Source organism: Rousettus aegyptiacus, unplaced genomic scaffold (genome assembly GCF_014176215.1).
Source record: "Rousettus aegyptiacus isolate mRouAeg1 unplaced genomic scaffold, mRouAeg1.p scaffold_m13_p_9, whole genome shotgun sequence".
Lineage (NCBI taxonomy): Eukaryota > Metazoa > Chordata > Mammalia > Chiroptera > Pteropodidae > Rousettus > Rousettus aegyptiacus.
In genome coordinates, this window is record NW_023416312.1 from 15,703,336 (window position 1) to 15,715,627 (window position 12,292).

Genomic DNA, 12,292 nt, shown 5'->3' on the forward strand with positions numbered 1-12,292 from the left:
TCACGATGGGTTCTATGGTTCACGTAGGGGATTGTCAGGGGACGACTAGCCAGGAGAACAGGAGCCTTGTGGGTTCCCAGAGCAGTGCCCACAGGGTAACCTGTAAAGGAGGCCTTCAGTGAAGTCAAGGGCGATCCTCCCTGTCGGAGGTGCTCACCTCAGGTCATTCTCTATCCAGCAGGTGCGAAATCACCTGCCCACCGGGCCACAGTCCTGTCTGCTGTCCGGGACCACAGCCACCATGCCTCGTGGTCAGAAGAGTAAGCTCCGTGCTCGGGAGAAGCGCCGCCAGAACAGAGCTGAGGCCCAAGGTCTTAAGAGTGCTCAGGAAGCCACAGCAGAGGAAGAGGCCACTGCCTCCTCCCCTCCTGTTACTGGGGATGGTGCCTCGAGCTCTTCTGCTGCTGGCAGTCTCCAGGCACCTGCAAGTGTCCCAGCTCCCACCAGTGCCGCTGCGGGTGTTTCGTGCAAAAGATCTGATGTACGTGCCAAGAGCCATGTTCAGAAGAGTAGAAAGTCCCAGGCCACACCGTCCGGTCAGAGCTCGGGCCACGACCTTCTCTCTAGGAAGACCGGTATGTTGGTGCACTTCCTGCTGTGTAAGTACAAAACGAATGAGCCCATTAAGAAGGGAGACATGCTGAAAGTCATCCACAAGAGGTACAGGGAGCACTTCCCTGAGATCCTCAAGAAAGCCTCTGAGCGCATGGATCTTGTCTTTGGCTTAGAATTGAAGGAAGCCAAGCCCAACAGTCACTCCTATTCCCTTGTCTGCAAGCTGGATGAGGGCAGGGATGGGAGTATGAGCAATGCCTTGAGATTTCCTACAAAAGTGATTCTGATGCCCCTCCTGGGTTTGATCTTCTTGAATGGCAACCGCGCCTCTGAGGAGGAGATCTGGGAACTCCTGAATATTTTGGGTGTCTATGATGAAGAGACACACTACATCTTGGGGGAGCCCAGGCACATTATCACCCAAGATTTGGTGCAGGAAAAGTACCTGGAGTACCGGCAGGTGCCCGGCAGTGATCCTCCACGCTTCGAGTTCCTGTGGGGCCCAAGAGCCCAAGCTGAAACCACCAAGGTGAAAGTCCTGGACTTTTTATGCAAGGTCAATGATACCTTCCCCACTGAGTTCCCACCCCATTATGAAGAGGTTTTGAGAGACGAGCGGGAGAGAGCCCGGGCCACTGTAGCAACCACGGCTGGTGCTACTGACAAAGCCAGAGCGGGCTCCAGGGCCACGTCCAGCTGCTGCCCTCCCCCCGAGTGAGCTCTGAGGTGGATTCCTCACATTCTGGTTAGAAAGGCCTGTTAAGCTGTGTTTCTATTATCTACAAATGTGTATTTTGTCTTTTTTTGCATTTTCAAATGGTGTTCTTTTCAACAGAAAGTTTATGTACATTCAGAATTTAAGTTGTGAGTGACACAGATCACACGTTCCTTGCCACGTGTCAGGATTAGGAGTAAGATTTTGGTTTTGAAATATGCACTGATAAACCATAAAATTGCTTTTGCGATGTAGAACAAGATAACATGTCGTTAGGATAGCAGTATCCTTGGAAATATAAATAACTCCACAAAAAAAAGTTTTGGGATCAGAAAATAGAAAGATATATTAATATACAGAGAGAGAGAGAAAGAGGTGGTTTGCTATGCATTGCCTTACTCCATTTTGTCTTTTTTTACACATTTAAAAGACGTTACCTGGGATTGCTAATGTTTGTCAAGCATGTTTGAGAATATAAAGCATTGTGCCTGTACCTCTTTGTTCATGGCTTTTTTTTTACACAGTCATTAATGGATCATCAGCTCTTTGGAAGTCTCCGTGAGTGCCCTGGGGGTGTTCAGTCTAAGAAGGCCCAGCCCTTGCCTGAAGAGTTATACAGGCTAGGAGGAAGTATCCTTTCAAAAGAGGGTGAGGTCTGCTCTACTTCTTAAGGAGCAGGTAAAAAGGAGAGTAAAGAGGGTTTAGAGAGTGCGGCTTATTGAGCTTTCATTGTTAAGGGGCATTTTGGCCCACTGGGAGGTCCCCCCACCCAAGATCACTGCATATTTCAGGACATGCCTTGGAATTAAGAGAAGAAAAAAGGAAGAAAAGGAAAAAGAAAAGAAAAATTCCAGCTGCATGAATGGTAATCTCTGAGGCAAAGATTTTCATAGAAATGTTTACTATTGCCTAATGTCTCAATATAAGACAGGCACAGTGACAGAGGCTTTCTCTATATCGCATATATGCTACCAGTCTCAGAAGACAGGGCCAATTAGACTTGCTGGACAGTGGACAGCCTGTCTCATAGACTTAGAGTTTGTAATGTGCCAAATGTCGTGGGGCTAGTAAATGGCAAGGATCAATCTACACAGCTGGTCTTAGTTACGGTAAGCCCACTATTCTACTCTACCACCGTGAGACACGATCTGTGACTCTTATTTCTTTTTTCTAATGATTTTTAAAATTTTTTTCAGTTACACTTTGTATGCAATATTATATTAGTTTAAGGTATACAACACTGTGACCAGACATTTATATAACTAAGGAACTGATCTTCCCTCTAAATCCAGTACCCATCCGACCATACATAGTTATTAAAATATTACTGACTATATTCCCCATGCTGTTCATTACATCCCCACGACTATTATGTAACTTATCAGTTTGTACCTCTTCATCCCTTCCTCTTTTCACCCATCACCGTGTCCCCCTCCCATCTGGCAACCATCAATAGGTTCTCTGTATCTACGAGTTTGATTCTGTTTTGTTGATTTGTTTTGGTGTGTAGATTTCACGTGTAAGTGAAATCTTGCGGCATTCGTACTTCTCTGACTTCCTCTACTCTAGGACCATCCATGTTGTTGTAGATGACAAATTTCAATCTCGTTTCTGGCTGAGTCATTAATATTCTATTATATCTATGCACCAGCTCTCCTTTCTTTAGGCATTTATTAATGGACACTGAGGTTGCCTCCATGTCTCGAAAACTGTAAATAATGAACATGTGGACTCACATGTCCCTTCGAAGTAGTGTTTTCGGTTTCTTGGGATAACTACCCAGAGATGGGATTACTGGGTCATTCTTAGTCTCTTGTGATAGCCTTTCTTTGAATGTCTCTTTTGTCTGATCTAAGCATTGCTACCCAGCCTTTTTTTTTCTTTTCATTTCCATGTTGGTGACCTATCCTTTCTCATTTCTTTACCTTCAGTCTGTGGGTGTCCTTCAATCCGAAGTGAGTCTCTTGTAGGCAGCATATGCGAGGGCCTTGTTTTCCTATCCATTGAGCCATTCTATGTCTTTTCACTGGAGCATTAAATCTCTTAACACTTAGAGTAAATATCGACGGGTATGTACTTATTGCTATTTTACTATTCACATATTTATTATTTTTCCTCCACTTTCTGCTTCCTTCTTTCTTCTCTTTTCTTTTCATTCCTTCTCCTTTCTACTCTTTCCACCCCCTTCATGTCCTCCTCCTCCTCCTCCTCCATCTTCTGTTTCTTCTTCATCCTTTTAACATTTCTTGTAATTGTGGCAAGGTGGTGATGAACTCCTTTGTCTCTTCCTTGTCTGGGAAACTCTTGTCTGTCCTTTGATTCTAAATGATACGTTTGCTGGGTAGAGGAGTGTTGGTTGCGGGTCTCTGCTTTCCATCACCTTGAATATGTCCTGCCAGTCCCTTCTGCCTGCAGAGTTTCTGTAGAGAAATCAGCAGAAATCAGTGCATGGGAGCTCCTTTGTACATAACTAACTGCTTTTCTCTTGCTGCTTGTAAGCTCCTCCCTTTGTTTTTAACATTTGGCACTTTAAATATGACATGTCTTGTGATCCTCTCTGGGTTCCTCTAATATGGGGCTCTCTGCACTTTCTGGGATTGGGTGTACTGTTATTGTATGTAAATCAATGCAAGGGACAGATTCCGTGACTCTTTGATCGTCTACATTTGCAATGTCTGATAAACTAAAAGATCAGGTGCTCTCAAAGTCCTCCTGGACGATCTCTCCACTTTTGAATGTAAATCTATCAGAACAGAAGTTACGTGAGCCTCTTCATCGGGCTGATATAGACAAGTAATAGTCAATGTATTTCCCACCCCGGACAACACACCAAGTGACCTGGGCTCTGGCCCTGTGCTACCGTTTCCCCATCTCGGATTACTCCTGGAGAGGGACCCATGGTCTGTACGGGTTGCAGAGTGGTACCTTCTCAAGAGTCTGAAGAGATGTGGAATTTACCAGGAAACCTTTAATCCAAGAGATGGGCACCTAGATGAGGGTTGCTACGAGAGGATTGGGAGACCAACTCCTCAGAATATTGGGGGTGGGAGGGTCACAGGGAGATGGGTCACATTGAACTCACATGCAGTCTCAAACACAGCTTTGATGCTGAGCATCCCATCCCTTCTTCAACAGGCTTTTCAGGGGCGTGAGAGCCTTGGTCTCAGGCCAGAGTTCTCAGATAAGTAGAGGAGGAGACTCAGGCTCTCATAGAAATGACATTGGTGAACCTGAATGAGGAAGGTGGAAGGACCCAGCCAGAAGAGTAGCCCCCCATAAAGTCTTCGTCCCAGTTGTCAGCCCTGTGAGGTTCAGAACAGCCCTGCCTGACCACTTATGTCGAACGGTGACTTTCGGTTGATGTCCACGGAAGGTGAGGATTTTGTGTGAAGGCTCTAGTCTCAGATCAGCAGACAGTGTAGTCCCAGCAATGATGCAGAGACCAAGAGGAGACCCTGCATGGGTACCAGTCCACCACAGCTGACAGGCCATACCTAACCACTCATCTGCCGTTCCCATGGGAGGCCCAGGCAAGAGCTGACAGGTTTGAGTCCGACTTGAATTCTGCCTGCAGGGTTTCAAAAAGGTGAGATTGTGTTTTCCAGGCTGACTTTTCAGCAGAGGGTAGAATCCAGGCCTGAGAGTGTCAAGGGAAAAATAATCTATGAGAGATGAGGCAATGGGCTACTCCAGAACAGACATGTCCACGAAATGTCCTGCTTTGCAGTTGCCCTTGCCAGATCACAGGCAGAGCTCAGGCCACGACTAGCTCTCCTTTCCAGAAAAGGAATGGTCTCTGAGACTTCAAGTCCTTGGACTGATGGGCGAAGCTCGATTCAGCAAAGGAAGGTACCTGGTTCCCGACGGCAGTCAATAGGATGACAAAGTCATGGAGAAGAGGGCCACTTAGGCCCTGTCCCCGTAGTCAGAATTGAGACCATGTCACCTAGTCTTGGTGACTTGATGAGTCATAATCACCTTCTCCCAGAACATCTCATGGATGTGCGGCACATCTTCAAAGAGGGCAGCCTGTGTCAGCAGAAGGAGGATTTCCAGCTTGTGCCAGGACCCACGGTAAGGACTCAGAAGGGGGAAAGGACCCTCCACCTCATCAGATGAGGAAACGTCACCTCTTCCTCAACATTTTCAGGAAATTGGGGTCCTTAGCGTGAAGGGGTAGGTCTCAAGTCAGGATAGAATATTTGCAGTTTGTGCCAGGAAACAGGGTGAGGACAGTAAAGAGTGGGAATGCCACCCACATCATCTGTGGGCAAAATGAAACTTCCCCACTGCCGGTTCTAGGGGACCAAATGCAGAGATGTCTGCCAGAGGGGCCCATCTCTTCCCACTCAGGAATAAGTGACAGGGAAGTGAAGGTTTCGATCTGACAGTGGCATTTCGATGTCATCACTATCCGATGGTGGCATTTCGATGTCCTACACCTGCCCAGATGTCAATATAGCACTTGAGTTGGATCCCTGAGAGGAACCATCTTTTACAGTGCCTGAACATACCTGCCGCACCTTTCATTCTTGTGAGACTGTGAGCAGCTATGGCCACATAAGGCCATCCCAAATTCTTCCTGCTGGACCACAGGTGGTGTGGCTCTTACTACTTACTGGACAGGCTTAAAGGCAAGAAAGTGGGGAGTCTTGAGCCATGAAAGGTGTCAAATCGGGAAGCTTGAGTCAGGACTGAGGGATCTGACCAACACCGAATAGAGAGTACAGGAGAGAGTCGGGTCCAGCCCGTTGATATAAGCTGGAGAAAGGTCAGGGCAGGGCTATCGGGTGAGGCTCCCCCTCACCCCATCATACCAGGTCTAAGGGAAGTAAAGCCTTTCATTTTAACGTGCGGCTACCAGGCATCAGAACGGACGAATGTGATACATGGCAGACACTGCAGCAGGCGCATTACATGTCCTACTCACCTTCCAGAAGTCGAACGGACAGGGCTCCTCAAATAAGGAGGTTCAGAGTAAAGAGCCTGAAGCTTGCTCACAGTGTTTAATAATCTGCCAAAGATCACATGGGTGGGTAGTGACAGGGATGGAACCAGACCCTTGATTTGACTTAGTCTAAAGCCCACGCTCTTCAATTCCCCGAGGCCTGAAGGCAACCTTGTGTCCCTTCATTCACGTTTCTTTGTCATTAAGCAAAATAAATTCCAAGCAATGAGAAGTTAGAGGCTGCATCCACTCTTGGACACCCAGACTTCTCGGCGAGGGGAAAGCCTTGGCCTCAGGGCAGTGTCCTCGGGTCAGGAGAAGGAATCCTGGGTTGGGGACATAGCAAGTTGAGGACCCCGAACGAGGAATGTGGGGAACACTGACTCCAGAACAGTGGTATTCCATAGAGACACAATTCTGCCGTCACCGTGTCAGGACCCAAACATCGCGGCCCTAATGTGGCTCACGCGAACTTCCACCTGGGAGGTCTCAGAGTGGGACGGACCTCGGTGGGAGCAGAGGAAGCTCATGTGAAGGAGGGTGGAGGCCCTACACTGACCATGAGTGAGGTGAGGATCCGGAGGGACGAAACAAGGAATCGCTCGTCCCACAAATGAGGGGCTTTTAAAGATCCCCGATCCTCCCCTCGGCTGCAAAAGGTTCCAGACGCAGCTATGAGGGTGCTAAGCTGCCGCATTTCTGCCCGGTTGACCTCAGCGAGGAAAGGCCCTCATCTGACAGACTCGGGTCCCACTTCTGCAGTGCGAGAATTCGTGGCCATAACAGGAGTCAGGGTGCGGACACCCAGGCCAAGGAGGTGATCCCTCCCTTGCACAGGATCTCTCCCACACAGAGGGAGCCCCACAAAGTCCCGTCCCACTCGTTGGGCATGCAAGGCCCCAGGCAGATGTCTTCGCAAGCCCAGCGTCCTGACTGCATCCCTGAGGACTCAGGACAGTGAAGGATTCCTGTGGGGCCTGGCGCGCTCGGGTCAGTCAGGGGAGGAGTCCCAGGCTCTGACCGAGGATCCTGAGTGAGGACCCCGAGCGAGGGTCTTGAGACCACCGAGTCCTCACCGATGGGGTCCCACAATGAACCACCCTGATTGGTAGGCCATAGGGACCGCCCATAAGTGTTGCCAGGTCTTTCTCACAACTGCTACAAGATGTGATTGATGAGGACGTTGGCTTCAGAGTCTAGGAGCTCGGACTTTTCCAGAGCTTTGGTTCAGAGCAGGCTGGCGTCCCACCTGCGGTCTGAACTCAAGGTGAGGATGTGATTGTGGGCGGACTGGACCAAGCACGTCCACATACCTAAGGTTGCTCAACAACGTCCCGCCCCTGAGACCCGATGCAGAAGGTCTCTCGGAGATCTCTCGCTAAGGTCTGTCTGCATAGTCTCCGGGAAGAAAGCTTTGGTCTGAGACATTAGCTCTGAATCTTCTGATCAAGGCAATGGCCCTAAGGAGACTCAAAGAGCGGGACCTGTGTGCCAATGACAGGCTCTCCCCACATGAAAGACAGCAACACAAAACAGCACCCCTACTCTCAGTTCTGGGAGTCTCCAGGCAGGGGCAGTCATATTTGGCAGGCCCTGACATCCACGTTGAACTACAGGGAGGGAAGGCCTTGTGTGGAGGCTGGGGGTTCAGGTCAACAGAGGAAGGAGACCCGTGCTCTCATAGATAGCAAATGAGGACCCTGAAGGATGGCTTAGAGAACCCCGGATATCAGTCAGGCTGGACCACCCACCCACACCACCCACACCCCGCCATGTTATTTCTGTCTGGAGTGTCTGAGACTGGAGAGGGTGATAGACTCATTGAGCGGCCTGAATTCTGTGGGAGGAGGCATCCCGGGGCTTCACAGAAGTCAGGGTGTGGACCGTGCAGAAAGACCGATGAACCCAATCACCCCACAGCCAGAGGAGACAAAGGAGAGTCCCCAGTCCTTCCTTGAAGCACGGAGGGGGACGGGGCATGGAAGTCAGGTGTAGGTGAACCCTCTTTTATTTTTATGGTAACGTGTTCCTGACAGCCTTTGTTGATTACAGGGTTGTCTGATCAGCAGATGGGGCTATCCCATGCCTTACCTAGAGTGAAGCCGAGGACGCAGAATGAGGCCTGAGGAGCCCAGGACAGTGATTCCCAAGGATCTGTCAGCAGTGGGTGCCCCCTGGCAGGGACTGTGGTTTGAGGTGCCCCTGAAGATCCAAGAAGATGAGGACCTACATTCGAGGTGTAAATTTAGAGTAGCACAGAGGAGGGCGCCCAGGCCTTGCCAAACGCCTATGATGGTATCGAATGTGAACTGAGAAGACCCCCACACCATAGAGGACACGGGGCTCCTCAAGGAATATGCTGCTTGCTGTTGCTGTCACCCCTGTTAAGCACCAAGTAGGACTGGCTGGCTGAGGCCTGAGGATCACTTTCAGGATTTCCATCCATTTCTCAGAGGACAGGTCCATCGGACCAGGACCCCTGTGGCTTCCTAGAGCACTGTCCTCAAGGACAACTGCAGAGGTGGCCTTCTTAAGGGCGTGGTGGCATATACCTCATGAAGGTGCTCACACCCCCTCATCCTCTCTCCTCTCATACCGAGAACATCTGCTGTCCTACCCACACTCCTGCCTGCTGCCCTTTCCACAGTCATCATGCTTCCGGGTTGGAAGAGAAAGCTGCGCATCCGTGAAAAAGGCCACCAGACCCACGGTGCGTCCCAGGTTCTCCCTGCTGCCAAGGGGAAAGCACTCCCCTCCTCTCCACGTCCTCCTTTGGGAGCCATTGTGCACGGAAAGCCTACTGCTAGGTCACGTAGCCCCCGGCAAGGTGCCTCAGAGAGCCCGATCGACCATCACCAGGTCTGAGGGTTTTTCTCACACAACACCATCCCCAGGCGCCAACTGCACAATGGAGAGGAAGCAACGTTCCTCCCGGGCCCCACCTTCCAGAGTGCCGTCTCCACAAGATCCTGTACGCAAGATGACGGGTATGTTGGTGCTCTCCCTGATGCAGATGTACATAATGAAAAGGCCAGCTAGGAAAGCAGATGTGATGAAGACTGTCAGGAGAAAGTACAAACATCTTTTCTTTGACGTCCTCCGAAGAGCATCTTTCAGCATGGAGGTGGTATATGGCGTTGACCTAATGGAAGTTGATGCTACGCAGCATTCCTATATCCCCGTCGACAAAATGGATCTCCCCAACAGTGGGTGGGTGAGCCGTGCCAGCAGATTCCCCAAGACCTGTCTCCTGATGAGTCTCCTGGGCCTCATCTTCATGAACGGCAAATGCACCACTGAGGAGGCCATCTGGGATTTTCCGAATAAGACGAAGGTGTATGCCAGAAAAAGACACTTTATCTTTGGGGAGCCCAAGAAGCTCATCACCCAAGATCTGGTGAAGCTTAAGTACCAGGTGCCCCACAGTGATCCTGCATGCTACGAGTTCCTGAGGGGTCTGAGAGCCCACGGTGAGACCAGCAATACGAGGGTCCTGGGGCTTTTCGCCATGATCAATCATACGGTCCCCAGTGCCTTCGCATCCTGGTACAAAGAGGCTTTGCACCATGAGGAAGAGAGAATCCAGGCCACAGTCCACTAAGGGCTGACCCCAAAGCCGTGGCAGCGAATGATTCAGAGCAGGACGCAGCAGGGCCTCCGACACCTAGTGAAGTCGGCGCGGATTCTTCACTTTCTGCTTGCAAAGAGCACTCAGCGGTCCAAGGAATGGCGAGCTGAGTGTGAGCGCGTGAGTGGGTGGCACCCTTGGGTTCCCGTTCTGTGTGGGTGCTTTGGAGATTGATCTCTGTTGTTACGTCATGCTCCTTTTCAGTGGAGTAAGTTCTACATGAAGGTTAATCTAGTATTATGTTCTAACATAATGAAATATATGGGTCACACACATGGTTGTTTCTCAGGTTGAAGAGTTTTCCTGTTCCCTAAAACAAATGTGGAAAACGTCCGTCTTCCTTAGTAATCTGGAGCCGGATAACACGGCATCGGCATATGCATTTTCTTGAACTGTGAAGAAATAAAGCAGTACAATATAGGGAATGAAGACATCGAGGGGAAAAAAAATGTTAAGATTGCAAATATTGGGCTTCCCAATGCCTTTTATTCTGTGTTTTATAAAGTTGTAACTTACAGCATGTTCTTGGCTACTTCAAGATTGTAGAATTAAACCATAAAGTATTAGACCCTGTGCTCACAGGTTCATTTATTCTCCAAATGGTAATTGAGGATCTACTCTACGAACACTCCGTGCTAGTGCTGCCGGAGCTGAGAAAAAGAAGACCTAGCCACGGATCATAACATTATGGAGTCGACGAGTCCACGAGCAGCTCGCATGATAGGGAAAGGGCGATACACACTCTCAGACCCAAAGCGCAAATGAAAAGACAGGATGAAATCCGAAACAGGTGGCTCCAGATGAGAGCACTCAAGTGTAAATGTCCTGAGGCGAGGCAGTGCCACCGGACCTTGGGAACATAGAAGTCCCTGGGTGGGAGGGCATTTCCTTTAGCTGCATGGTGGGCTGAAAGAAGTTGTGAAAGTCGTGAGCATGGGCCTGATACCCGGATAGATGGTGGGCCGCATACATCAAGGTCTACGCCTTATGTGGGAAACCGCACTTAACAGTTACTTTGAAATTCTGACCAGACCACAGAGAAATCACCGAGAACTGGAATGAACGTGTGCTGTGCTCTTGACCCAGTGCCAGAGAACATGGTGTGCCAATTAGATATTTCATGCACATCGTCTCCGGGGAGTTTCTGGGAAATACGAGTGATAGTCCCTGGAGGTGGGATGCCCAGATTTCGCTGGTCTGGCACTCTTTGCCCTGAGCTGGGGGAGACTGAGTCCATTCCTTAAACAAAAGGTGTTGAAACAGTTTCTCTTGTATATAATTTGGCAGCCTCTGGGCAAGGTTGTTGCTGGTGGTGCAATGAATGAAACTAGAAATGGCTATGAAAGAAAAGCAGCTGAGAAGGGGGTAAGTCTTTGGTCCGGGAAACATACTTTGGGAGCGTTCTGCTCTATCCACAGAGGAAGTCTACCTCCCATTGACATAGAATGATGTACTCTGATGGGGGAAGTTTTACGTAACTCTCCCTGGTAAGCAGTATTTTGCGTGATAGCATTTTCTCTGTCCTGGAGCGCTGATATTCTCGGACATCTCCTGGATTAAAAACTAAGGGGCCGTGAGGGGACCGAAACTCCAGGGGACGGAAGAAACATAAAACAACTGGCAGCCTTTCAAGTCTCAATGCAGGCACTCTGCGTGCATTCTATTCATTCCACCAGTCCCTGAGACAGAGCTTACGAAAGCCACTGCACACATGAACAGCCTGAGGCACACAGACTTGGGTGATGTGCCTAAATACACAAAGCTGTTAAGTGGCACGGATGGCAAAGGGGTGGTCTTGCCCAGGGAGGTTTTAATCCAGAGACAGGAGCTATGATGAAGATCCCCTTAAAGGAGGTGTGGGCAGAGCAACATGCCAAGCAAAGGTGTCTGCCCGGGCACTCCGACACATGTTCTTCAGGGTTTTCAGGAACTTCTGAGTCCCGCACAGGGAGGATGACCTCGGGTCAGGAGAGGGAGGAGTCCCAGTCCCCGAGAATTATGCAGGCGAGGACCCGGAATGAGGCCTGAGGGAAGCACCCACGCAGAACCGCGTGGCCCGCAAAAGCACAGGGGTCCAAACCGAGACCCAGAGGAGCTACCACTGAGGAGTCCCCACCTGCGTGGTCACGGGGAGGGAAGGACCTTGTCATAGGCTCGAACCCCACCTCTGCAAAGGGTGGAGCCTCGGCCATAACCGGAGTCGAGGTGAGGACCCTCAGTGCTAAGGACAGGATCTGGCCCCCAAGCGGGAGGCTCAAACCGTCCCGCCCTTCTCGTCAGCGCTGTGAGTGAGGCCCAGGGCACACGTCATAAGCAGTGCGCCCCACTTCCGCACCGGGACTCGGGAGGGTGGGGCCTCCGGTAGGCGCCTGGAGGACTCGGGTCCCAGGCCCTGACGTCACAAAAGCAAGGACCCTCCACGACGTCCTACGGGCCACCGACTCCT

General features: G+C 50.2%; 2 protein-coding genes across 2 annotated transcripts; both read left to right on the forward strand.

Annotated features, from left to right (window-relative positions):
• The first annotated feature begins 84 nt into the window (after nucleotides 1-84).
• On the forward strand, nucleotides 85-1,754 carry LOC107505731 (melanoma-associated antigen B2-like). Its single transcript, XM_016136018.2, has one exon. The coding sequence runs from the start codon at nucleotides 242-244 to the stop codon at nucleotides 1,271-1,273; it is 1,032 nt and encodes a 343-aa protein (XP_015991504.2). The 5' UTR covers nucleotides 85-241; the 3' UTR covers nucleotides 1,274-1,754.
• Nucleotides 1,755-8,870: 7,116 nt separating this feature from the next.
• LOC107510240 (melanoma-associated antigen B3-like) lies at nucleotides 8,871-9,819 on the forward strand. Its single transcript, XM_036227261.1, is given in 2 exon segments — nucleotides 8,871-9,041; nucleotides 9,043-9,819. Coding segments are annotated over 2 exon segments (948 nt in total).
• The last annotated feature ends 2,473 nt before the right edge of the window (nucleotides 9,820-12,292 follow it).